Below are 26,922 nucleotides of genomic sequence, written 5' to 3'. Positions count from 1 at the left end.
AAACCACACAAAAATCCTTTTTCTGGCAAACTCTGTTGTGTTCCTCAGGGCAGCAAGAGGGGCTGAAGTCAACAGCGATGTCACGGCACGGGCCGGGGGGACAAACAGTGGCAAACTGTTCCCGTGGCATCAGCCACAGAGCAGGAGCAGCAGAGAAGTGCTGCCTGCTGGAGAGCAACTGCTCTTCCAGCTAAAAAGCATCTTGGAAACGTTAAAATAAGCTTCTCCTGACCAACTCTGCACTTCTAAAGGGGATGGGTTTGGTTTCGTCCCAGGCTGTGGAGCGTGGCTGCCCCTCCGTCACCCACAGCAGCATCCCTGGGCTCATCACGGCTGAGGGACCAGGGCTGGGAGGGAGCAGGAGCAGCTGGGACAGGGGCTGGGCTTGGAAAAGTGGAGCAGTTGGATGAGCTTCCCGCTGCTCTGCCCAGCAGGAAAAAGACACCCCTAAGATCTACATCCCATTCAGCTGTTAAAGACCGAGGCCGACAGCCGAGGTGCAGTCAGTCAGGGCACAGGATGAAGCTAAGGCCTGTCCCCAGAACATCTCCTGGATGCCCAAACTTTCTCCTCCCCTCCTTGCAAAAGGAGAAAACCCAGCCGTTAGGCGGAGAGGTGGAGATGCCAGGTTCCAGCCAGGGAATCTCAGAGACTCCTCCCTGCCCGCTCCTTGGCAGAGCGCTGATGTTCGGAGATCCACGTGGAGAGCACAACTCTGGGAGGGTGGCTGGCTGCTCTGGGGACTTTTCCTGGCAGGAGCAGCCCATCTGTGAGCCACGGCAGCCACCTGCTGGTACCTGCTTGCCCGCATCCCTGCCTGCCGTGTCCATCCCATGGGATGGCACTGCCTCTGGCCTCCAGCGGGTCCCCAGCCCAGCCTTTCCCAGAGGGTGCTGGGGGACAGAAAACGGGGCACCGGGGGAAACACCTGAATGCAGGGAGTTCCTATTTTATTTCATTTATTCTTGGTTTTTTAAAATTTGTTCTTTAGCCTTGGCAGGCAGGTGTCTAAGAGGAGATGCTGGTCTGCTCAGACGGGGCAGACTCCTGGTGCTTGCCCTCAGCTCCCCACCAGTTCCCCCATCCCTCCCAGGCACCCACAGGGGTTGGTGCTGGTGAGAAGCCCCCCTGTCTTCCCAATGACCAAAGCAAGGCTCAGCCTGCTGTCCTCCTTCAGCACTACTTCGGGTCAAAGCACACCTTATTTTATCCTAAATAATAGATGATGGTATAAGAGCTGCCAGTTTTCCCTTTATTTATCCAGCCACTGCTGAGTCCTTTCCTCTGTCCCTAGCCCCAGTGGTGGGGATGAGATGGGGCAAGTTGGCCTGAGCTGGAACTCACAGCAAGAGCAGCTTTTTGGGTCAAAATACAACCCAGTGCCCCTCTCTCCCAGGAATCAGCACCTTTGCTGGCCACATTCCACGAGCCAGATGGGTGATTCTCGGGACTGAGCAAGGCAAAGACCTGGTGTCCTCCTGCCATGGATGAGTGAGGTGTCAGAGCCTTCCCAGGGTTTGCTCCTGATTCTCTCCAGAGACTGAACCCCCTTTCCCAGCCACAGTCTCCCTCACGGCCTGGGGATCAGGAATTCATTCCACAGGGGTATTCCTCAGCACAGCAAATCTCCGTGAGCCAGTCTGAGCTGGGGCACAGATGAACGTCAGGCAGCAGCTTGTCAAAGGATAAAGGCTTTATTTATTAAAATAGTAACTCTTTTTCTCTCTGTGAGGCAGAAGAGCACCTGCAGGGTGTGTGTGTTGTGACATGGGGAATGGAGTGCTGGGGCTGCAGCTGATCACAGGTGTCAGCAGCACTGATGAAATTCAGTAACACCAGTGAAATACATGGAATATTTCCCACCGGGGCTCCAAGACTCAGGGGTGAAGGGGTCTCTGCTCCACAGCCCCGTTGGATGCCACCTCCAGGTCCTGCTCCTCTGCATCCCTGGTGAGGTCTACAAACACCTGCAACGGGACACAGTGGAAACAACCTCATCATTGCCATGGACTGGCTGTTTTTGTGCTGGTCACAGGTTATTTCTTCCTTTTCCACAGGCAGTTCCCAACCTGGAGCTCCTGCATCAGCCTACCTGGTGCAAAGTGTTCAGTGACAAGCTGTACTCCTCAAGCTTGAAATTCTGTTTAGCTGCAGAGGGATAGAGAAAGCATCCTTAAAACCCAAATCCATATAAACAATTTTTAAGTGATTTCCTTATTTAACTGATTGTTTCCTTTTACCTGCTTCTAGCTTGGAGAAAGACCTGGACAGAGGCAGTGCATCTGCCACTGGAATCTTGTAGGTGAGCAAGGAAGAAGTCCTGAAAAAGTAATAAAAAAATGAATTCTTCATCTAGTGACTCAGCATCAAATTCTGGGGGGGTCTGTGCGGTAACTGTGCTCCAGGTAAATCCCTGAGCAAGGTCAGTAGCAGGAAAAGAGCATCCCAGCCCAAATCCAGGCTGGTGTGCAGCACATGGACACTGACCTTTCCTGCCGAGCTGCGTGGGGGAAGAGGTTCAGCATTTCAGTGTGGACAGCATCGCTTTGCCCCACGTCTGTCATTTTGAGTTCTAGGTGGTAACTTGAGCCAAACTTACTTTTGAGATCCTCAAGGGAACCGATGTACCTGCAGAGGGGGGAAAACATTGCTCAAACCACCATAACCAGCAAATAAATCAATCGCTGGTGTTGAGGAGTAGCTGTACGTCCTCTTATTCATCAGTTTATACTGTGCTACCTCCTCACAACACTGACTCTTACACACTGGGGAGGATCCAAACCAGTATTTTCCATTAGATTAAGAATTAAAGAAACCAAACACACCCCACAACTGCCCAGACTAAGCCCCCTGCTCCCGGTGCCCACCGGAGCCGGCCGGACACCAGGATGGCCACGCGGTCGCACATCGCCGCCGCCTCTTCCAGGGACTGCGTGCAGAGGATGGCTGCCCTCTCCTTGCTCTTCATGGAGGCCTGAATCATTTTCCTGGGAACAGAGGGATCACAGTCACTTCCCGGGAAGAGCCACAGAAAATCTCCTGGTCTATGTCTCCCTCCCTAGAAACAATTTTTAAAAATTATTAAAAGTGGACAACTATTTAAAAGACTTCAGTTTTCTCGTTTAAAGATGACGTGGACGCCAATGCCATATTGCAATTTGTCATGTCAGCGTCCCCCCAATGTTACACTGACGGTGTAAAGTGGTGATGGAAAGCTAAAGCAAACCCCAGGGCTGGATGCCTAAAGGGAGAACCACCCACAATTTTTCTCTTGCTCTGAAGAAAACAGAAATTTGTGTCTTTTGTACCAAACACATGGGTTCAGCTGGTGTCTACTGAGATTTTTTGGGAGTGTGTTAATGACCATTATATTACAGGGCTTGCTGCCAGCTGAGTGAGGAGCTCAGCAAGTTCTCCCCATCCCCTGGCATTAGGAAAAAGGGGAAAGACAGATCTACTCCGTCACCATGGCCCAAGAGTTCCTACAACAGGGAGGGTGAGGCCCATCCTGTTCAATCTGTCCAGAGCTCCCATTTCTGCCGAGCCAGGGCTGCTCACCACATGCGGCGCTGCCCTTTGGGGTCCAGGCTCACGGATGGCTCATCCCAAAGCATCACCATCGGGTCTCCCAGGATGCTCAGAGCAAAAGACAGCTGGAATGGGAACAACACGATGTCAGGGCTCCTTTATTTACTTGCAAAACTGGTGCATCTTAATCCCCATGAATTTTTCAAAGCTGAAGCTCTTGATTCCAAAGTACAGGAGGAACAGGGATTAAAAAAACCCCACTTTAGGTGTTCTCAGTTAACATTTTAATCTCTCAAAATCAGATTTTCCTGAGCCTGCCAAAGATGTGAAAGTGGTTTTCCATCCCATTTACTGGCAGATGTAAGTGGTGGGGTGTGAAGAGATGATTGTAAATCCAATTTGTGGTTAGCACTTATTAAACACACAGTGCAGGAGAGTGGGAAAAGAGAGGGGTGGGTGGGAATCCTGCCAGGCTGGATTCAGAAGGTACTGATGAAAACAAATGATGCCAGGAACCCACTCAGCTGAAGGTTTCCTGTGCACCACGTCCGAGGAAGAGTGAGCAGGGTTTGCTCAAGTAGCAAAGACAAAACCAACACACACCTTTCTGGCTTCTCCAGCAGATAAACTCCTAGCAGGGGTCTTGAAATGCTTCATGAGATCCAAGGCCCTTCCTGTGCTGTGGGGAATGGAAAGGGAAAAGCCTTGAATGACCTCTTGGTGTACAAACTCTGTGGTCAGGGTGCTGAGGAACCAGACACTGACATGTTTGGGTTGATATCCATCACCTTGGGCTACTTGGTGATTTTGCTCCCAGCTTGGATGGTAAATTGAGGAATTTTTGCAGAAATTCAAGGTAGGAAGTGCAGCTAATGAGAGAAATGAGTTATTCATGGAACTGGCCATGAACTGGGGCAAGTTTGAATTTTTTTTTCTGAATTTTCCCAGGTAAGCCTGGGCTACAGTCTTCATTGACAAGTGATTGAGAACAGTATAAAATAGCAGACCTCATCAGGAGAAGCCACCTCTCTAAGGTGAAAGGCACTGAAGGTGCTGACTCTTAACCACACAAGGCAGGTTTGCTAACAGAGAAACCCTTCCCCACACTACAAAATCAGAGTGATTGGGCTGGAAGGTTCCCTGCCTCTGGAGGGAGGGACCACAAAGAGATGAGATTGTTTTGCTTCCTACCAGCTGATGGCAAGAGCAGCATCTTCTTCCCTCATCCCTCTGACAGCAGCAAAGGCCTCCAGGTGCTGCAGCACCGTCAGGTGTGGCCAGAGTGGGTCCTTCTGTGGGCACCAGCCCAGGGCCCCCAGGCATGGGGGGGCTGCATCACGGCCCCTGAGCAGCACCTGCACCAACACACACAGCTCTGTAGTTGTGGGGTGACAGAATCACGGGGTGGTTTGGGTTGGAGGGATCTTAGAGCTCATCCCATCCCACCCCTGCCATGAGCAGGGACACCTTCCACCAGTCCAGGCTGTTCCAAGCCCCGTCCAACTGGACAAGCCAAGCAGTTGTGGGGTCAGTAGCCACTTGTGAGTGGTCACTGTGTGGCTCCATGGGCAGGGTGATCCTGCTCCATCTGCCTTTTCACTTTGGGTAATGTTACCAACATCAGACTGTCTTTTCCCAGTAACACTTTTCTATTTCCAACCTTCAGTCCCAAATCTGTAACAGCAATGGCATTTCCCCTCCCCCAGCACATGCCATTAATCATTCTGCACATAATTAAGTGATGGGTTGTTACTGGCCCAGCACTGCTCACATTCGTTTTCAATTTCCTGGTTTTGCAAGGCTGTTTATGGAGAGTGTTATTTTTGGGTTTTTTTAGATGTCAACTTTTCTTACAGGGCTTGTGACATTTCACAATGGGTTTCCAATGCCAGCTGAAGATCTGCTGTTGCTCAAACTCTTAAATCTGTAACACTGACTTTGCTGAACACTAGAATTTATGCTTGGCATAAATCAACACTTTCTTCTCAGCTCTGTAAATATCCAGGACACACAAATTGTACATAAACATCCATAAATCCCCTGACTGTAAGGAGATGTTGCTGGTTTGCCTTATCGCATCCTTAACTTTTAAAGGCATCAAGGTCATCTCTGCAGCTGCTCCAAAGGAGCCACCTACCTCCCCAGCAGTCACTGCTACACCTCCAGAAATCGTGTTTATCGTTGTGCTTTTCCCAGCTCCGTTGGGTCCTAACAGACCTAACACTTCTCCTGGAACAAATATGCAACAACTGTTAATAATATTTATTGTTGATATGACTTCTCCCCTGTATTCTACGTAATATCTAAAAGTACAGTGGGACAAAGGGTTGTTTTATTCCCATAAATTAAAACTTGGAATGCAGGAGCCCAGAGCATCAGGTCTGGTTGCCCACAAGAAAATTCTAATAGAAATACTGTCTCCAAACGAGACTGTCACTTTAGACTTTAGTCATTTATATTATAGGGAGTGCAGCGAAGTACTTGAACCTTTTTTAACACCAAAAGAGAGATTTTTGACAGCAAGTTTCTTCTTTTTCTTAAAGATGGAAGTGGCTGTCCTGACTTTGTATTCCTTGCGCAAACTGTTGACAACAACCAAGTCCTGTGGAGATATGAAGAGGGAAATAAAAACTCTCCTCCTATCCCACGAGACAGCTGATCTGTTCTTACTATTAAGCAGGACTTTGAAAAAGAGAAAATTTCTAAATTAAAAAGCCATGAAACAGAGGGAGAAAAAAAAGGGAAAACAAGCAGAATGGGAATAAATATAATGGTGCCAGCTAAAGTCCTTGTGGTGCCAGGGTGACCATGGGCTGGACGGTGAGATCACACAGAAGATCTGAGTGCATGAGCCAAGAAAGCAGAGGCAGATGAGAGAATGAAAATGATGGAGAATGAAAAGGGAAACGATCCAGAGGGCTGGGATTGGATTCACCTCCTCCTGCTGCAGCGAGGCCATCGTGCTCCGCACCCTGTCCCTCTCTGCCTGCACTTCGGGCGGTTCCTCTCCAGGGTGGTCCTTGTTCTGCTGGGTGACCACTCTCCTCGGCTGGATCCTATGAGTGGAGGAGAGATGCTTTCACTGGGAATCACTTCCAGAAAGGTTTGTGTTTATAAGTTTTTTCCCAGTGCAGCGCCAACGAAACACAAAATTTATTTGACCTCGGGGAGCTCACAGACTCAGAGCTGGAAGGGACACACAAGGATCACTGAGCTGTTCCACAGACAGTGTTTGCTCAAATATTTATTCCTGGGGGGAAAACTACACCCCACTGGCATGGCTGAGAAAATAAAGGCCAGTGTTAGCTTTTCCTTCATCTTTAATTATTGACTGGTTCCCTGCTGCACACATGCCAATCATCTGTTCAAGGAGAATTAAAATACACGTGGCAGGTTTGCAAACCAGTTCGGGTACTTAACCCCCACACTTGGTAATGTTTGATAATTAAATACTTTTTACAAGTCTTTTCCCATGTGACTGAGGCGGTTGGTCACTTGTTGTTGGTGACAGATAAGCAGACAGCACTTAGACAACCCCAGCCTGATGAAGATTTAGGGAAAGTCTCCATCCTATTGGGAGCAACATTGACACCTTTGAAAAGGAGTTAAAATCTTTGTGTTTCAATTTGGATCTATAATTTAGCCCCCTGTAGGGAATTTTCCTGAAACCTCAGCTATGAACCTTAAAAAAAAGCTGAAATCACAATTTTTATTCTCTCAAGAACATTGAAAAAACTAAAACTATGAGCTTTATCCACATTTTGAAAAACAATTTTCACACATGATGTTTCTCGCTTCTGCTGTCAAGGTCCTGCCTGGCTGTGCAGCTCTGAGCCCACCCTGCAGACTGGGATAACTGTGGCTCACAAGGAATCCCTGGGACACACCTGAAGATGGGATCAAATCCTGTAATTGCTTCTCCATATCTCATCTCCAAACAGCGCAGGAGGAAAGCAAAAATCACACAGTGGATGTACGGCTAAAAACCAGACATTGATTAGGTTTGCATGGAGACCAGGTAACAACACACTCCATTAATTTAATTATAAAGGGATGCAGGAACCTATCTCATTAATTTCAGCTGTTGAAAAGGTTGAAAAGGGGAAGAAGCTAAATTGATGCTTTGCATACATTTCCCTCTGATATGCAGATTATTTGCAAAAGTCTTGCCTTCTTACAGCACTTCTAGCCCAGATAATCCAGCTGCACCCCAACAGACATCCTGTGGGATGGGAGGTCACATCATCCTTTTGTAGAAGCAGCACTGGAATGATCAGTTTATTAATAATATCTCTGCCTTCTACATGAGCTCCACTTAACCCCCTGCCCCATTTTTGCGGCATCCAAGGGCCACACGAGGCACAAGTCCACGATTACTTGGAATTCGCCTCCCCTGCCAACGCTTAATGAGAAATTTTGACTACAAAACCCATTCTTTCTTTATGGGGACAGTTTACAAGCCCAGTGCAAGCTCACTGCATCAGAACAGTCATCCCAGCCCAAGCAAGCATCTCCAAACCCCTCCTTACTGTAAAGACAGGCACATAGATGTGATTCGATGTTTCAAAATCACTGTAATCATTATATATGATGAAATTCTGGAAGAAAGGGAGATCAGTCAATTAGAAAATTCCTTAGCATGGTGTGTCTCGGGGCAGGGTCAGAGCACGTGTGGCAGGTAGGGACATTCAGCTTTTCTTCGGGATGGGATAAAGGAGTTTTGATCTGCCTTTTTTTTCTTTGGTTCTTGCTGCCTCAAGGGGTTGTGGCTTCCTTGGGTACAGGAATTCAGAGGGGCCTCAAATCAGTCAGGTTAGGTCAACCTTTTCTGTCACTGCTTCTCTCTTCCCAGCTCTTTGACCTTCTCCCAGCTCATTTCCTCCCCCCTGGTTTTCCCACTCCACCCCTTTCCCCTCCCATGCCACCCTGGCTGCCAAAATACAGCCAGTGTAGCAGCTCTTTGTGACTAAACAAACGAAAAATATCCCAATCAAACAGAGGATTAACAGGTTAAATCTTGGCCTCTTCTCTCACTCCCCAGCCTGGAACTTCTCTTTTCCTGTTTTCTTTTCTCACTCTCTCTTTTTGGCTGGGAATTTGGGAAGTGCCTCTTGCTTTGCCAGTTTGCACTATTAGGATAATTACTGAATTTAGGAGGAGTTGTTTTGCTTACTAGTCCCGAGAACGTGATCCAGCCCATAGGTGGAAACACAGGAAGCAGCATACAGATGTAGTAAAGTGCTTCATGATGGTCACTGTTCATAAAAGCAGTATAATTCACCTGGAATAAAGCAGAAAAACTATTTCCAGTATTACTGTATTGTTGCTAAAAATCCTGGTTATTTGTCAGTGATTCAGGTTGTCTTGCTGAATATTGATATAAATTGAAATTTATTGATGTAAATCTGAAATAAAGCCCCAAGTGGCAAGGTGTGTAAATCAAACATTTCAGAGTGAAGATGCTCCTCACTTACCAAAATGAAAGTTAAAGACCAAATGTAACGATTGCTTCGTCCCATGCAAAATTTGAAGGCCATTAAATAAACAAAGAGGACAAGAGATATTCCATAACCAAAGAGGCAAATGATCTAGAGAGAGAGAGAGCAGTCAGTGACAAGGAGGTGCCTGTGCATATATGAAAACCTGCCCAGAGCAGTCCATTGCAAAGAAACTCTTTAAAGCCAAATCCTGCTGTGAAATGAGGGAAGGGAGTTATTTCCACCCATTTTGCCCAGAGCTCACCAGGGTCAGCACAGCGCTGGCCTCCAAGGGGCAGATGCGGGTGAAGAGCACCAGGATCCCAAACATGAGGCACATCAGGCTCCAGAAGAACGGGATGTCCACCAGAGCCTGCCCACACCAGTAGGCTGAGGGGAAGAGCCCCGCGAGCCGCAGCTGGGAGCGAGCCTGGAGCTGCAAAAGCAACAAAAATGGGAAAAGGGGAAGTCTAAAACATCATTCCTGCTCCTTCTCTATTCCTTTGCTCCTCCCTTCCCTGGCTGAGCCTTCCTCTCCTTTCCGAGCACTTCCAGTTCTTGGTTTGACTATTGTTTAAAACCACGTCATTCCTAAAAGGAGGAAGAAAGATCATTCTGATCTCAAAATCTTTATCAACACCCAAATTATTCTGAGCCCCAACTGGTTCCCTGGGATGCAGAGAAGTGCACTTTCGGTACTCATCTGACTGATTTTCTTCTACCATCCTACCCAGAAATCATGGAATGATTTGGGTTGGAAGGGACCTTAAAGATCACTCCATTCCACGCCTTGCCATGGGCAGGGACACCTTCCACTATCCCAGGTTGCTCCAAAGCCCATCCAACCTGGCCTTGGACACTTCCAGGGCTGGGACAGCCACAGCTTCTCTGGGAACCTGTGCCAGGGCCTCACCACTGGTGCTCTCCACAGACATTGCATCGCATTCACTCCTTTTGTACGACCACCTGCAGCTCGTGCTCTTTACCTTGTAATCCTCCACGTTGCTCATTGCAAAGAGAGGAGGTAAACCAGCAGCCAAAACCAGCAGGTAGGTGAATAAGCCGAAAAAAATGTAGTGCTTCAGCTCTGGGCTTTCTCCCTGTGGGGAGAAATTCAGAGTCATCCACAATCGACAGCTGCCCAGGGAAAATCTGGCTGGCTCGATGCTCATAAGATGGTTGAACATACAAGTGAGCAAGAACACTAATGGTAAGTCAGTTGTGTTTAAGGACAGAAAATAAGGCCAAAAGAACAAAACCAAGACATTTAGAATCCTAGAATTTGCAGAAAGAATTTGGATTACTGTAAATTGTTGAGGATGGAGACCAACTTTTTGTTGCTGAGGAAAGGTCGGGTGTGCAGAGATCACTGTTGTATTCCCACCATATTCATCAGCACGGCCTGGTTGGAAGAGACCTGAAAGCTCATTTCATCCCCCCTGCCACGGGCAGGGACACCTTCCGCTATCCCAGGTGCTCCAAACCCCATTCAAGCCCACCTTGGACACTTCCAGGGATCCAGGGGCAGCCACAGCTTCTCTGGGCACCCTGTGCCAGGGCCTCCCCCACCCTCACAGGGGAGAATTTCCTCCCAGTATCCAATCTAAACCAATTTGGGTCACTGGGAAGCCATTCCCCCTTGTCCTGTCACTCCATGCCCTTGTAAACAATCTCTCTCCATCTTTTCTTCAGGGACTGGAAGGCCACAGTTAGGTCACCCTGAAACTTCTCTTTTCCAAGAACAAACCCAATTCTCTCCACACAGCACAAACTTAAATATCTTACAGTATGGAAACCCCACAGAACCTGCAGGAGGAATCATCATTAAACACCCCCAGAAACCAACAGCAGTGGGACCACTGCCCCCAGCCCTTGGAACCTGCTCCCCCAGCCAGCTTTCCAAGCTGTACAATCCTCATCCCTTCAGCTATCCCAGTTAATTTTGGCCCAGCAAGGCAGGACTCACCGTGTAGAAGAGCTTGCTCCAGACGCGGAAGCGCGCGGTGGAATTGAAGAGCCTCAGGAAGGTGTTGCTGAGGATGTTCATGAGCACAGGGAAGCAGTTGATGGGTTCTGGGCTGCACATGATTGTGAACTGGTGGCTCTGAAGATGTCAAAACAAAATTCCTTCATGTCCCTGAGAGGTGTGAGCAGCACTACTGAAATTATTTATTATGCCAAAAAAATATTCTCCCTTTTCTGGCGTGTTTATTTCTCTCATTTAAATGCTTTTCAGAAAGTCCTGTTGATGTACAGGATGAAAGAAGGAAAACATATCTCTCACCTTGCCTTCCAGGGATATTTTTATAGCTCCATTATAATTTGGAAGGCTAGTGATGTTTTTCTCCAGAGCTATTTCTGGGTTTATGTTTTGAGTCTTCAAAGCAGCAATGAAATCCTCGATTTCTGATCCTGAAATCAAGTCAAGGACAGAAATTAAGAGTCATTAGAGGGGTGTTTATCTTTAAATATAAACAGTTTCATATAAACAAGTTCTTACTTGCAAAGCAGAGGTATGTTAAATACCCCAAATATTGAGATTCTAAGCAAATATATATTTCCTATATTTTTTTCTATTTTAATTAAACTGGCTAAACAAAATATATGCTTCATATTTAGCTTATTTATTGCTTTTTTTTTTAATTTGCAGGGTTCATTACTCTTTTATACATAGTCTGGATTTGCTGTTACACATAATCTGGATTTGCTTTTGCTCAAAGGAAAACACCTCCCAGTGTACATTCCTTTATAAATTTGGGGCATTTGCAAGGTTGCTCTGTCAATTATAATAAAATTCACATTGGTGCAGAAAGTGAGTCACCACCACACGTTGTTCCTCACCTGTGTCATTGAAGATGAGGAGGTTTGTAGACCTATTATGAATTTTCTCTTCCGTGGGAAGAAAATAGGGGCTAGACGTGATTTCCCAGCTGCTGGAGTTGTGCCACAGATGGAACAGCATTAAAACCATCAGTGGTGGAAGGATAAATGTTCCAAATAACAGCAATCTGGATAAGAAAAACAGACCGTAAGTGAGGCCAGGGGAAATCCACCTCTAAGTAATTGTGTGATTTATGGCGAAATTTAAAACTTAAGCGAGGCAGAGCTCTCCCAGTAAGTTCAGGCCGCCCTTATTTCTGCAGCTTTGAAACATTTCCCACCTAATTCTCTGCTTCCAAATATCTCCAGCAGTATTTAGACCTTCCCTCAGCCTCTCCAGGGCTGCAGGGTAGGTGGGAGCTCCTGTACTTACATGGCCCTGAGAAACTTCCCTTCATGCTTCAGTCTTAGGAGGCGAATTCTCATCACAGCACACACTTGCTGCCTCCAGAGCATCATCCCACTCATGGCCAGGATCCCCCGCTTGGAAAACACCGGGAGGCCCTGATCCCTCTCCTCGAGGTCTCCATCTCCTGCGTGTTCACCATGAGAAATGGCATTACCCACAAAGAGCCTTCAAAGCACACGTTTTAACCCCAAACAATCATCAAGGATCTTCTGCTCTGAACAGAGGGACGCCTTGATTTTTATGTTTTTTTAGACAGGAAAGTAACAAGGGCAGAGAAAAGGAGCCAAAATTTATCCAGAATAGAATTTATATTGGTGATTTCAGACTGGCTGAACCTGGGCTGGTGTGGCAACACATCCAAGATCTTCACTGGCCTTGGGAAATGCCTTCTGCAAACTTTATGCCTTCCCACCTCCTGGCTGGGGCTGCACAACCCTTCAAAGGTAAATACCCATCCAACACCAGCCTTAATTCTTGTGCTTGAAAGCCTTTGGGAAGCCAAGATGGAATCATTTGGGCTTCTCCAAAAAGATATTCCTCACTGAAGACAACTGGGATACAACTGCCACTCTAGGCCTACCAAAATTCACATTTAGCAGAAATTTATTAGATATTCAATTACAAGATATGAGTATATGGAACTCTAAGGATACCATGCTTGCAAAAGGGAGTCAAAGCTTTACCTTCTGGATCGATGGTTTCCTCACCCTGCAGCTTCAGGAAAACATCTTCCAGGGTTGTCCTGGTCACCTCATAATTAACAACCCCCTGCAAGAGGCTGCTCTCGAGGTGGCTCAGAAGATCTGCATGGGAGAAACAGCCAGACTCAGCGCAGGCATCACGGCTGGTGCTGAGCACAAACTCAGCCAATTAAGATTGGATGTTCCAGCATTCACATCATTAATCCCCACAGCCTAAAAGTCATCACAAGTTTATTGTGCTCTTTAGAGGTAAGTAGTGAAAAATTCAGTGTTTTTGGTTTTCATGGGCCATCCTGAAAACAGATGAGGGTCAGTGGATTTTAGTTTGTAGAGATTACTTGGTGGATTTTCTTTTTTCCATCTGCATTATTTAAATTACAATGTGCATTGCAGGCTTTCTGTAAGACTGGTATTTATGCAGCTTCCCAATCCCACACATTATGGACCAAGGAATATAGTTATTCCCTTCACAGTGACTTTGATTTCTGCTTTTCCCACCACTGGGTTTCCCTTTGAAACCCTGGCACAGCGACAAGTTTCTTACCTGGGAAGCTGTCAGTGTTTTCCAGAGGCAGCATAAAACACAGCTCATCCCTCATCTGTCCCTTGAGCACGGCATCAGGGATGTACTGTCTGACCACGGATGACACAAGCTCTGGGTCACACAGGTCATTTATGTGCATCCTGTTTAAAAAACGCCATTGTTATAATGTTAAATAAGAAAAAAAATGGGTGCATCATCAGGTTGGAGTCCAAAGCCAGTGGTGATTCTTCCATAAGGAAACCTCCAAAACAGGGCAGAACTTCAGTGGGAATTTTCAGAGCCATCTGCTGTGGCCCTGTTTTTGCCATGCATGCAAGACATGGTTGAGGTTAAGAATTATGATTCTGGACAGTGCTGCTAAACCGAGAACTCAGGAATTAAAATCCTAAGAAAAACAACTTTGCATCAAAGCCATTGTACGTCACTCTGGCACCACAGATCACCTCACTCTGGTCCCCTTTCAGCTACAAAGGAGGTTGCAAAGTCATTTTAGCTGCTCACTCAGAGCTTTCAGGACTGGGTTCCAAAGAAAAGCAGCTTGTTGTCCAATGCAGGGAAATTTTGGCAGCCTTAAAAACCTTCTAAAATGAATTGTCAGGATTTCTATTACTTTCAATACAAACTCTACAGAAACACAGATTCTACAAGAAAATATTCACGAGAATGAGAAGCTTTTCACAAAAAGAATGATGACCAAACCAAAAAGTTTTACCTTAAGTGATAGCCAATTCCCCATTTTCTCTTCAAGTAGAGAGATGAGCCAACACTCTGTAATCTCCCACTGGAGAGGAAAGCTTTCCGATCTAAGGAGGAAGGGATACAAAGGATTTAGGGGGATTTACAAGAGTGCAGCAGATTGACCTCACTCTGCTCCTTCTGAACTCAGCAAACATTGTAATAATAAATTGAGATGAGTGAAACCAGGCCAGTGCTGAAGGTCCTTTTTTTTTTTAAACCATTGCCTTTCTCCTAAATATCCTGGTTAATTCTTTTAGTTATGCATTCTTGTGGGCTTGTGGAGAATTCCCCACGCAGCACAGGAATAATACAGAAATGGGAAATAAAGTCAAGTGAAATCCAGAAAAATAAACCGAGTTTTACTGACATAGAGACATATCCAGATAACGTGGGAAGTGCTTTATCCTGAAGAAGAGTTTTTTATCCTGAAGAAGAGTGATTTATCCTGAAGAGAAGCATGAGCAAAGTCTTGGAGGGACACATCAGCCCAGTTTTTGCCTTTGCCCAGCTCAGGCTGGGTGGTCAATCAGACAAAGCGTGTCCAGCGAGCACAGATTGTGTCCCAGTGGGACCCACCCATGGGCTCTGCCCTGGAAACCCCTCATTTGCAGCCCCCCAGAGTGACAGTCCGGGCTCACCAGCTTGAGCATCAGCCTCCTCCATGGAGTGGGTGGTGAAGAGTGTCACGCGCCCGGCGCGGCGCTCCCGCAGCAGGCTCCAGACTTGGTGCCTGGAGCAGGGATCCAGCCCCGCCGTGGGCTCGTCCAAGAGCAACACCTGCAAAGGCCAATGAGATCAGAGCTCCCCAACTCCAAGCTGTGTTTACTTGGCTTAATTCCACGCTTGCATCATGCATTTCATGCTTTTGATGATCTCACTCAGAGGAGAAAATGCATCCTCAAGTATTGGTCATTTTTATTGCTCTTTCTCCTATTGCAGTATTACCACCCTTCTAATTCAAAATATGGGGCTAATTGAACCAGATTCCCCAATCCTTCCAGCAAGTGAATTAATGGGTCAGTAGCCTTGGAATGGCAGGGGACAATCACAACAGTCTCTGTGCCAAGTCAAAACACAAAGCTATGCCCCAAAAGTGTACGCGTTGTGTGTGCATAAACACGACTGGTCCCCACCTGAGGATTCCCTAAAACTGCAATTCCAAGAGACAATTTTCGTTTTTGCCCCCCACTCAGGGCATCAGCACAAACATTCTGAACGTCGGTGAGGTCCAGCATGATGAGAACTTTCTGCACCTTGGGAGCACACGAAGACAAGAGTCAGATTTCCAAAGCACTGGGCACATTTTAATTCCTAAATGGCTACAAACATTACAGGAGAGTATAACTTCAAGATTTCAAACTTACCTACTTTAAATGGCTTTGCTTTGAGACAAATAAGAAAAATCTGAGTTTTAATTAATGACATAAGAAAGAACTGGAAAACTACTTTACCACTCAATTCGGTTTCTTGTCATTCCACAGAAGAAGATGCAGGTGATCATCTTTTATAAATAAAGCACAAAGTGCCCAAGATGACACGGAAGAAAAGTCAGTGGCTGACAAGCACATACCAACCTCCTCATCTACTTCCTTCCACTGAATCCCCTTGATGTGAGCAAAAATTCTCAGGTTTTCCTTCACTGTTAAGGCTTCAAAATGCAAATTAATTTGGGGGCAAATCCCAACCTTTGCCTGCCTTCCTTCCATATTCCACACTTCAGAAGCATTGTAGTTGTAGATCATTGCAGAACCTGCACAGGGGGATGAATGAAACATTTGACATTAATTATGGCACCATGGATGTTTCTCAAGTGTTAAATTAAAAATTAAAGAAATGAAAATGCAAAATAAGTGGATAGTCCAAAGATTTAATACACCTCAAAAATATTTCAGAACACCAAAAAAAGAAAACTTATTTCCTATAGGTGTGCAGCTCATGGAAAGCACCAGGCCATCCAGATGGACAAATGACCATCTGTGCATGATGCACACATGAGCGTATCCATAAGGGATCCATTATCCCTGGAGCTCGTGTTGAAGGGGAAATCTGCCCTGACAACAACCCAGCACAAATGACTTAGGGAAAACTTGGAGGTTTTTTGTATATTTCCCCCTTACACTTGAAAAAATGAACAGTTCCTCCTCCTCAGCATCCAGGCCCATGATCTTACCTGCCGAAGGCTTGGAAAATCCGCTGAGCACATTTAACAGAGCAGTTTTCCCAGATCCACTGTGACCCAGCAGTGCAGTGATCTGGCCTTCATAGATATTTAAGGACAAACCTGGAATAAAAATAGGACAACAGTAGGATGGAAGTGTGTGAGAAGTAGACTTGGACCTGTAGCTGTTCCCACAGGTGACAGAAGTGACATTTCTTTAGAAGCTGAGAGGCAAAACCACATCCAAAAGCACAGGTTGGTTCTGCAGGAGTTAGGCCTAAGCTTAGAAGGGAATCATGTCTTGACTGAATTGGAGGAACAAATGTGTTATCTTCAATAGCTAAAGAATTTCAACTTCAGTTTTCTACGAAGTTCATAACATTTTATTTTAGTGTGGCTTAAGAAATAGTCCTCAGGAAGAGAAGAGCCCTCAGATTTTCCAACATGTGAGATTTCAAGACTTACTTGAAAGCAGCCAGACTATGCTACCTCATTTTCTTTCTAAAAAACCACTTTGTCTTCCTGTGGGTTGTTCAGGTTGTGTTTGTTTGTTTTTTTCCACTCAGTATCAACTTTTGAGGCCATATTGATACTTTTAATATTTTAATATTTTTCATTTTTGATATTTTCACTTGGAGTTCTTGTTAAAGGCATTCAACAAATACCCCATGACTTTACTGTGTCAACTATTTGAATTGGCAAGCGCTTGGAGAACACAGCTCAAGGAGGGACAGCAATTTTGGCCATAAAATCCTAAGTTTGCCCAAAATAGTTTACATTTTGAAAGGGAGGTTTGACAGGGGATTTCTAGAGTGGTTCATCACTGCAAAAACACAGCTTTTAAGGAGACCTCTGCTGTTGGAAAAATAATAAACAGTGATTTTCCTGGCGGGAACAGGGAGATAAGGACCTGGTAGAAATTTGCTAGTAATTTACCCCAACAGAAATAACCATTGCACAATGCAATTGAACAGGCCCAGAGGCAGAATTCAGTACAGCCAACAGCACGTTTCAAAACACTTTGGGCTCTTATCTAGTGAAAAACGAATAAAAGAATTACAAAGCCTCTCCTTACCCTTTAAAGCTTCAGTGCTCTTGTTGTTCTTCTTGTATATTTTTTTAATATTGTTTAGTCTAAAGAAAAGCAAGCAAGCCATTACTTTTAGAATCAAAATTTGGGGCTGTTTCCTCTGCCTCAAAACAACCTTTGAAAACTATTGGGAGAATATTTCCCAAGCTCCTCCTCAAACTGGTCCTGTAACAGGAATCACTTGATGTAATTCATTTCTGGTGCCTTTAAAGCAGGATTAGGTCCTGTACTTTTCTAAAAGCTGTTAAAAGGTTTCAAAGCCAAACTCGAGGAACACTTAAGAATGAAGCAGGAGGCTCGAGGGAACGAGATAGCCTGTGGTTATTTAATTTAGAGTGATGACCTAGCTATTATTTTGGCAGATTTTGGTTTGCTTTCTGGTAAGAACCAGCAGGCAGCACCAGCCACGAGCCCACCCAGCCCTGTGAGGATGGACAGAGCAGCATTTTATGCAGCACACTCTGCTTAAAGATGATGGGGAAAGGGAACAGACTCAATGCTGAGAGGAAAGTGCAGGGCAGGGAGCTGGAGGATGCCCCACACCCAATAAATGTTCAAATCCAGCTCTGGAGTGGGATGAAACTGAACAACCCCTCCCTTTCACATATTTGCATTCATCTTATCTATAATGCCAGCTGACAGCCTCACACTCACCAGTGCAGCGTGGCTGTGCTCTCTAGAGCCAAACAACCCATGCAGAGCTCTATTTTCCATGCCAAAGGAGTTCCTTACCTGATGGCTTCCTTCCCATCAAAGCCCAGTGGCATTGGCTCGGTGTCACTGGCCAGAACCGGGTCATGGCTGCTGCCAGCTCTCACCCCCACGTACCCACTGCTGCCCTTGAGCCAGTACGAGGGTCTCAGGAAGAAGGCAGGAGGATGTGGGACCCCGTACTTGCCTGAATCAGAGACAGAGAAGGTGAAATATCAACCCCAAAACTTCCATCTGTCAACTCTGACAAATGCCCAGCCCAGGAGCGCTTCCCCGGTAGCTGCAGAGCGTGAACTTCAGCAGAGTGAAAGAATTGATAAATTCTGCAGTTTAAGTTGTCCATATCTGTAAAAGCAGGTGGGGCATAATCCATTTACAACCTCTTTGGTTCCAAAATATCAGATCAAGTCCTACAACATCCTTCCAACCCCCGTGGCCAGGGCTGTTGGAGCAGGATCTCAGTGCCTTACTGCAGGGTTACAGTTTTCTCTCCTCCCACCACCCCTTTGGTAACTTTTCCCCTAAAAAGCAGAGAATTGTAGAAAAAAAGCAAGGAAGTTTGCATTTTTCCCCTCACATTTTCACTCACCAGGCAAAACCTTATCAAAGTAGATGGCCAGCAGGAAATACAAGACACTGTCAAAGCTCAGGATGAGGTACAGGTTATAGAAAGGGTACAACTCTGGGCTAAATGCTGGTCCATATTTTTCTAGTTTTACCATCTAGGGGAGGGGAAAAAAAAAAAGCACAATTCAGATGCAACATTTCCTTCAGGCAGAAACACTTCACTGCTGTGTCATCACAGACATTTTCACTAAAAACCCAATTCACTCGTGATCACGACACTGTTTCTAAGGAGGCAAAGGGTTTATGATGACCACAAGCCCTGGAAATGCTTCAGTAAGCTGAATTTCAAATCAAGCAGAAGTTACAGAGAGCTGCACGTGCTGTTTGCAAAGACAGCACTTCCAGCCCTCCCAGTTCCTGCAGCTCTTGGTACCGCGTTCCACCGCTGCCGTCCTTTCAGAGAGATTTAAATTTGTTGCAGCAAAATTCCTGATGCAGCTGAGTGTCCAACCATCTTTGCCACGAATTAGCACAGATTTTTTGGAGCCAAGTTTTCTTTTTAAAAGCCTCTAAAGTGGAGGGGGGCGACTGGGTTGTTCTGGCAATGCAAATTTTGGGTTTTGCTGTTCTCTGGCAGAATTTTGGGGGCTGAGCTTTTGTGATGAGCACTGGTTTTATTTTGGACATACCGTTGAAAGACCAGCTGCGAAGGCAAAAGGACTGAAGAGGTTTAAAATCCATTCCAAAGCCCGTGGCAGTTTTTCAAACAATGTCAAAAAGCCCAGTGACCCAACGAGGATGTGAAGGAGAAATCCCACAAAACTGGAAATATTTGGCTGCTTTAGCAACGAGCTGAGCAGGAAAGTGAAGTGAATCTGCAGCAGAGAAAACCAATAGTTAGCAGGATGCATTTCTGCTGCAATTAAAAAAAACCAACATGAAAATAGGAACAAAATTAGAGATTCAGCTGAGTTTCAGTTGTTCCCTACAGATGTTTTGTTTAGCAGACAGCTCTGAGATTTAGGGCAGTTTTATAGGGACAGACAAATCACTCCCAGCTTCATTTTAGCACCTCTCTTTCCTCTGATTTTGAGTCAGAATCTCACAAAATGTAATGGGATTGATATAATAGCCTACAAACAATAACAATAAATCACAGCAATGTATTTTTGTTACTTTCTCATATAACACCAGCCCTAGAAAACTCTGCAGTCTTTCAGCTATTTTAATTAGGAGACAGGAAAAAAAAGGGTGCATCATATAAGAATACAAAAGCAGACTTACAGATGCCGTGCCATAAAAGAAATAAAAAAAATACACTTCCAAAAAGCTGTTGTGATCCAAAGCTTCGCTCAGGGTGACCCAGGTCAGCAGACTGGCTGTGATGGAGACGTACACAGTGTACAGCAAGCTCCAGGATAACCTACACAGGAAGGCACAGTTATTTTTGTTCCTGAGCATGACAACACTTGCCTTGACATTGCCAATACAAGACAAATTGTTTTTAATTCAAATATTTTGTAATTCCATCCATTTACAATTTCCAGACTGGACTGCAAATACCAGAGAGTCACAGGAAGGGTCAGGTTGGAAGGGACACAGAGGGTCAACGTCTCTGCTCAGAAAGAGTCATCCCAGAGCACGTGGCACAGAAATGTGTCCAGATGGGTCTGGAGTATCTCCAGTGAGGGACACTCCACACCCTCTCTGGGCAGCCTGTTCAGTGCTTGGTTACTGCTCAGGAAAGAAGTTCTTCCACAAGCTCAGGTCTTGCATGTGCCCAGATCTCTGCAGATGCAGCGATGGCAGCAAAGGGACACAGAGAATCTGCAGCCAGGACCTTTTATCCATGTGTTCTTCTGAACTATCTGAAATATTCATGCCCAGATGGATTAGGAAGCCTGTTTGGATAGACCCTGTGTCCCTCCTCTGCTTCATCATTTAGGGGTTTCTCCAGAATTTGCTGTTCCTTCACTTTTTCTGCGTGCATCCACAAGGCAAACAACCCCTCCACAGCCAGAACCCTGCTACACACACCCCTGCTCCACGAGGAGGGCTCCTCTTCCTTTTTGGTGGGAGAAGAGCAACAAAACAACTACAAAAAACCTGTCTCAGAGCAACAGGCTTGGAAATAGAGGTCCCCCAGCAAAGAGAACCCCAGAATGGTTCCTCAAAGATCCCCTAATTCCAGCCCCTGCCATGGGCAGGGCCACCTCCCACCAGGCCAGGTTGCTCCATACAGTTGATAAAATAATCCCTGTAATTACAGATTAATTTCTGAGGTTTACCAGTAGGCAATATCCTGCAGACCCATTGCTCTCATCAGTATCTTCAGCTTCTTCTTCTCCTTGAGAACTTTCACTGATAAAAAGTGCATGTACGGGCAGTAGCTCAATATGGCACAGATGATGAACCAAAGGTAATCCAGTTTAAACAGAGGTTTCATCATGGGGGTTTTCAGATGAACTCCAGTGATTGACTTCATTTCTTTCCAGACAGAGTGGTTGGTTTTCATCTAAAGAAAAGAAATCAGTCATTAATGTCAGTTTTGCAGTGAAACAGTCAACATCAGACCAGACAGGGGGTTATAAGCATTAAAATGATAAGTTTGTCAGTAATAAGGTTATGTTTATAAGCAAATAACCAGGATTTAGTATCTTTTTGTACTGACTTGCAATAAACACTATTAAATCCTTGTTCCATTCACTGCCTCAAGCCATGAGAATGATCTGTCATTCTTTTAAAGTTTGAATTACACTAAGTATTTAAGAAGTTAACGATCACAAAAAATCAGAGTATCACAGAATCCCAGAATGCTTTGGGTTGGAAGGGACCCTAAAGATCCCCTTGTTCCACCCCTGCCGTGGGCAGGGACCCCTTCCACTATCCCAAGTTGCTCCAAGCCCCGTCCAGCCTGGCCTTGGACACTTTTAGGGATGGAAACATCAACTGGCTTGGTGGTTTTCTTGGTTTTTGTCTGACTGTTTGGTTTTTAAGTTCACACAGAACTCTGGAAAGAACAGCAAACGTATTTTCCATCACGAGCACACTTACTTCTATGACTGCTGCATCAATGCTGGACTGCACAGAGAGGAACCCCCCATACCAGTACAGAGGAACTTTGCAGTGACTTGCTGAAAAATCCCAGCAGGTTTCTGTTGGGGAAACAAATTTTTAAAAAGAATTAATCAATATTAATGAATACCTTTCCATATATTTGTGCATATAAGTACTTGTGCATAACATGTAGGGTTGCAAATGTGTTTTACCCAAGTGTCAGGAAATCAAGATTGGGTTTTACTCAGCCTTTTACCTTTTAATGTGTTAAATCTCTGGCCATGCACTGTATGTTAGAGGGACATTAATGCACACACAATTCTCCTTTCCAGGCATGATTTGATGTGTTATAAGGTATGAAAGGGAGAGGGACAAAAAGGATGATCTTCAAGCTCCCTTCCAACCCAAACCATTCTGGGATTCTCTGATTCTCTGACTGTACATGACATTTATGTTCTTCAAGCTTTTTTCTCTGATTTTTTTTTTCCTTTTACAGACACGAACCCTCAAATGTTAACTCCTGTCTTTCTTGAGCCATTTGGCACATGCAGCCTCCATCCCTTCGGGGCGGCACAGCAGCACAGAAATCCAGCTAAACAGTTTTTAAAGCAAAATCAAAGCCTGTGGTTTCATTTATTTTGTTACCGATGTGCTCAAAGCCTTCATTGGGAAACACTGCTCTGCCCATTTGAAATCTGAGAGTGTAGGAGAAGTCATCCTTAAAAACCACACCAACAGTTTCATCCTCCAAATTTCCTTTTTCTTCCATTTTTTTCTCATTTTCCATCTCTTCTATTATTAAACCTGCCATTAGAATAGATAAATAATATTTTAAAAAAAAGAAAAGAATAACACCAGCACAGCTCTGATTATTCTCTGAAACTCTGATTATTCAGGCAACAATGAAAATGGGCATCACCACCATTTGTTCCCTCAAAAACCATGTGGGACAAATGCTCTTGTCCCTCCCCACCACTTGGGTGGGTCAGGGCCACTTCAGACACTGCAGCTGGAACATGGATTTAAGAGCATTTACCCCTCAGTGCGGAGCTGGAAGCCACTTTGGCCATTATTCTCCTGGTGGTGTTGGTTGCAGGGGTGTACATCAGTGTCACCCCCGTGGCGTTGAAGGCCGGCTCATCCAGGCGCCCCAGGAATTTGTAGGGGAACTCCTGGGTGGGGTAGTACATGATCAGACCTGCTGAGTCCCTCAGGATGTAGAGGAAAACCAGCGATGCCACCCATTCCTGGAGGGAAGGAAGGAAATGCAGAGGTGAAGGGCAGCCCAGGGAATTGATGTTGTGGGGAGGCTCCTCCAGGACCCTTCTAACCCTGCTCCGACCCCACTGCCCAGTCCAGCTCCTCCGGCCTTTTCCCTGGGCATGAGGGAGAGCTGTCCCACAGGTGTGATGGTTTTAGAATCTGAGGAAGGTTTCAGATGGAAAACATGTTTTCTCAGTCCCGGAGCCAGCGAGGTCTGTGGATAATTTGACACTGCAGCCATGAATTGGACATTGTGTTCCTCTGGACAGGGCAGGATCAACAACCAAAAGCAAGCAGCCAGCTTTGTCACGAGGCACATTTGTAGTGTCACAGGAAGAAGGAACTGCTGACATTTCCCAGGGAACCACAGCTGAGCCTTCTCATATCCCCTCACACAAAAACAATGCAGCGTGAAAATACTTTGTAGTGGAAATCCTGATTTCCCTTTGGAAGGACTGACACTTGCCTGAAAACTTTTGGCCTTCATCCTCCACACCAGAAGAAGATTTTTCCACAGGAGAGCACAGGTTTGCTGAAATATTTGCGAGGCTTTCTTGGATACTGCCTGCATTTTTCCGGCTAAGATGAGAAAGAAAATGATATCATTTAGAACAAAACAGGTCACTGGGAGCTCATATACTTACCTGGGTAAATATCACTTCAGGGGAAGCCAATAATATGCCAAAGGAGGAGAACTTGTCTCCTCAACTTTGGACAACTAAGATTCAAAGGAAATAGTCCAAGATCATGCAAGGGAACAGAGAGCTGGGTTGGACTCAGCTGCCTCTCCCACGTGCACAGATTCATCCTTCCTCATCCAGATTCATCCCTCCTCACCCAGGTTCATCCTTCCTCAACCCGAAGAGGCTTTTTGGAATGAGACAACTGCTCCCGTTCCACACTTCACTGCAGAAAGTGAATTTATGCCTTGCCTCAGACACGTGGTTTGTTGGCAAACCACCACTCACGTGCTCTGGGTTCTGAACCAGACCCTGAATCACGTTACAAACACTGAGGAGGTGCTGAAAACAGCCTAAAATAGAGGCTGCCACTGCCTGCCTTCGCCAGGCTGGTAAGAGACCGGTTTGCTCTGTTTTCACCTAAATATTAAGGAACTTCAGTGCAGTTAGAGCAGGGCAGCGTTAGAACACCCATGTGCTCCTTAATACCCTCCCAAACACTGAGCAAGGAGTATTTCTTTGAGATATTCATTTCAGCTCCAGATTTAATCACGTGGCCAAGCAGCAGGAACAGGAGCAAGTTCAGAGCCATGGGTCTCACCCCCTTCCCAGGGGAGCAGGGCAAGGAACCTCCCAACATGTTTTTGTGGTTTAATCCTCCAAAATGGCTGAAACCTAAAATCAAAGCAACCTCAGAGTGCTCCATTCCCCTTGGACATCGCTTCTTGATTTCACGGATTGGGCAGCTGGAGTTAATAAAGGGTTCCACTACTCTGTTCCCTTCAGAACTTGTTTTTTGGAAGAATTAAATATTTGTGTACTGCAGGGGCAAGTGATTCAGGATCCCTGTTTACCTTCTGAGTGTTATCCCAGGGCTTATTTTATCTTATCTCCTGCTGCTCTGCTTTCCCTGCCTGCAGCTTCCTCCCACGCTTCCCCACTGCTCCCTGCACTGAAGGTTAAAGGTAAATAGGAAGGGATTTCTAGGAAGTGTTCCTTTGGTTTATTTGCCCAGGTCTGGATTTCAGTTGTGAACTGAAAGCAGCAGCTCAGCCCAGGATGTTTGGGCAGTAAACAAAGGGTGGTGATATTTGGATAACAAGGAAAATATGATGGTCTTTAAAAGATGCACTGAATTTCTACAGTCACAACAAGCACTTAATTTTAAAAATGATGGAGCAAATCTAAAACTTTTAGAAAATTCTAAGTTTGTACCAGTTTGAATTGACTTTTTGCCTGAGGAGCAAGAAGCAAATACCATTGGGAGCCAAATCTAAAGCTAGGAATTCAAACAGGTGATGCTGCCTACAAATGCTGTAGAATTTAACTTTCAACCAGATACCTAATAAATATTAGCTATTATTAACTTCAATTTAGGCATCTAATTAATCTATTCGATAATTATCAAAAAGGTAAAAAACATAAGCAAGACAGAATCCTCTGCAAGGCCTGAGGCTCAAAACTTCAGATTCAGAAGGCAAAATAAACACATCAGAAACTGATCTGGAGGCAACGATGTTTGGGAAACTTTAATCCAGTAAAGAGCATCACTTGTAAAGCTGGATGTCTCCTGGGGCTCATTAAATGCATCCAAACTTCCTGCTCTCCAGGAACACACTGCCAACGTGTTGCAAGAACTTTTGCTGGATCCTGTGTGCAGCTCTGCTCTACCAGAAGTTATCCCAGCAAGGCACATCCCATGTAATCCCTTTATTTACTATCTCGGGGAATTCCTCTTTGGCACCTTTTCAGATTATTTTCCTCTATAAATTGAACTTACTGAGGTCTGTTTGAAGATGTCCTGCTCATTGCAGGGCGGTTGGACTGGAAGTTTTAAAGGTCCCTTCCAACCCAAAGTATTAGAGGGGTTTCTGATTTTAGTTCCTATAATCAAGCTGCTCTTCAGGAGCCTCTCAATGCTGGGTTCAAAGGGAGCAATCCACGCTGCATCTCACACTTCCCAGAGGGTCCACTGGCTTTCCCAGAGCCAAGGATTAAGCCCTGCTTGTGGAGAGTGCAGAGGAGCTCTTTCCACCCTCTCCTGTTTGCCAGGTCCTGCAGGTTTTTGTGCTTGCATCTGATAAATCTAAAAGAGATTTGCACTGACTCCAACACACAAACTTTCAAACAGGTTGTTTTTTCCTACTCTCAACTTGAAAATAACAACTCTAAGCCTACCCTTCATCAAAGCTCAGCACTGCAGCTCACACAGAGAAGTGAAATTTGGGGGTTTTGCATTTTTAGGTGCCTTTAGTGACAGCAAGGCAGGAGGAGGAGAGCAGAGGGAGGGATCATCACCCAGTGCTCAACCTGCAGCTCTCCACCTGCAGCCAAAGCCCATCCACGAGGAGAGCCAAAATCCATACACACCCAGAAAAGCTGAGTATTTTTGCTCCTTTGCCTCTAAAATATTTGGATGTGAACTTGCAGTCCACCAGAGAACAGAGCTGGAAGGTGCAATTTTTATGCATTCATCATCATAAAGCATTAATTAGGAAAAATCAATCATCAAACTCAACCCCTGCATGAAACTGCCCCGGGGAGAATTTTTCCATCTCTACTTCTAAACTAGTTTTCCCTTTAAAAAAGGAGAAATATCTAGCTCCTTACCTGATGGTGTGTTTTCCATTGGGACAAGGTCTCCTCCAGCTCCGAGGTGTCCGGGCTCCTGTCCCTTTTGAGCCCCGGGGACGCTCAGCTGCTTGGCCCACCCCGGTGGCCATGCCCCTGTCCAGCCTGACGTCACTGCCCGGGCAAACCCTCCCAAAGCTTCTGCAGCGATGACCCAACGCTGGAACAACACCTACAACCAGCTGGCCCGGGGCCTGGGGATGTTTACACCACGGTTTGGAGGATTTAACTCAACCCTTGCAGAGGTTCCCACCAGGCAGCAGAGTTGGGGTGGCCTGGGAGGGGGAAACCTTCACTCCTGAGAGGTGGCAAAGCCACCTTGTCCCTGTCACAGCTTCTCCAGAGGGAAAACTCTGCTGCCTTGTCCCCATCGTGCCCAGAGCCTGACTCAGCAAATGCTCCTTCCTCTGCTGAGACAAATTCTGCATCCCAGGACCAACGGGATTTTAGTTCCTCCTTCTCCTTTCCCCATTGCTTTGAGCGGGTTT

General features: G+C 45.7%; 1 protein-coding gene across 2 annotated transcripts; it reads right to left on the bottom strand.

Moving 5' to 3' along the window:
- Positions 1-1,678: 1,678 nt before the first annotated feature.
- LOC125335925 (ATP-binding cassette sub-family A member 9-like) lies at positions 1,679-26,540 on the bottom strand. 2 transcript variants are annotated; one of them, XM_048323944.1, is made up of 39 exons: positions 26,414-26,540; positions 23,590-23,702; positions 22,897-23,107; positions 22,506-22,664; positions 21,858-21,958; positions 21,092-21,318; positions 20,088-20,226; positions 19,493-19,678; positions 18,826-18,958; positions 18,258-18,423; positions 17,511-17,569; positions 16,448-16,558; positions 15,852-16,027; positions 15,411-15,530; positions 14,916-15,054; positions 14,252-14,342; positions 13,540-13,679; positions 12,978-13,097; positions 12,259-12,418; positions 11,847-12,013; positions 11,290-11,417; positions 10,972-11,109; positions 9,992-10,105; positions 9,271-9,441; positions 9,003-9,116; positions 8,702-8,809; positions 8,058-8,126; positions 7,416-7,507; positions 6,464-6,584; positions 6,016-6,130; positions 5,666-5,757; positions 4,720-4,883; positions 4,132-4,207; positions 3,559-3,653; positions 2,868-2,987; positions 2,488-2,628; positions 2,241-2,320; positions 2,093-2,148; positions 1,679-1,967 (listed from the first exon to the last, which is right to left on the bottom strand). In XM_048323944.1, exons 1-39 carry the CDS (start codon positions 26,430-26,432, stop codon positions 1,878-1,880), a joined length of 4,821 nt encoding a protein of 1,606 aa, XP_048179901.1. In that variant the 5' UTR covers positions 26,433-26,540; the 3' UTR covers positions 1,679-1,877. The 2 variants fall into 2 exon arrangements, with proteins under 2 accessions (XP_048179901.1, XP_048179902.1); XM_048323945.1 differs by lacking the exon at positions 26,414-26,540 and adding an exon at positions 23,961-24,050.
- Positions 26,541-26,922: the final 382 nt, after the last annotated feature.

Source organism: Corvus hawaiiensis, chromosome 19 (genome assembly GCF_020740725.1).
Source record: "Corvus hawaiiensis isolate bCorHaw1 chromosome 19, bCorHaw1.pri.cur, whole genome shotgun sequence".
In the NCBI taxonomy this organism is placed as follows: domain Eukaryota; kingdom Metazoa; phylum Chordata; class Aves; order Passeriformes; family Corvidae; genus Corvus; species Corvus hawaiiensis.
Note: the sequence above shows the minus strand (reverse complement) of the source record. Positions and strands in the feature narration are given on the sequence as shown.

What these genes read in the sequence shown, in the direction of transcription:
- LOC125335925 (XM_048323944.1), bottom strand. An exon ending in CAGTTTTAGGGAATCCTCAG is followed by an intron (nt 15,055 to 15,410) that starts GTGGGGACCAGT and finishes TGGCCTTTGCAG; the next exon opens with GTGTTGCTCTTGGACGAGCC. An exon ending in CCTCGCTGCAGCAGGAGGAG is followed by an intron (nt 6,131 to 6,463) that starts GTGAATCCAATC and finishes ATATCTCCACAG; the next exon opens with GACTTGGTTGTTGTCAACAG.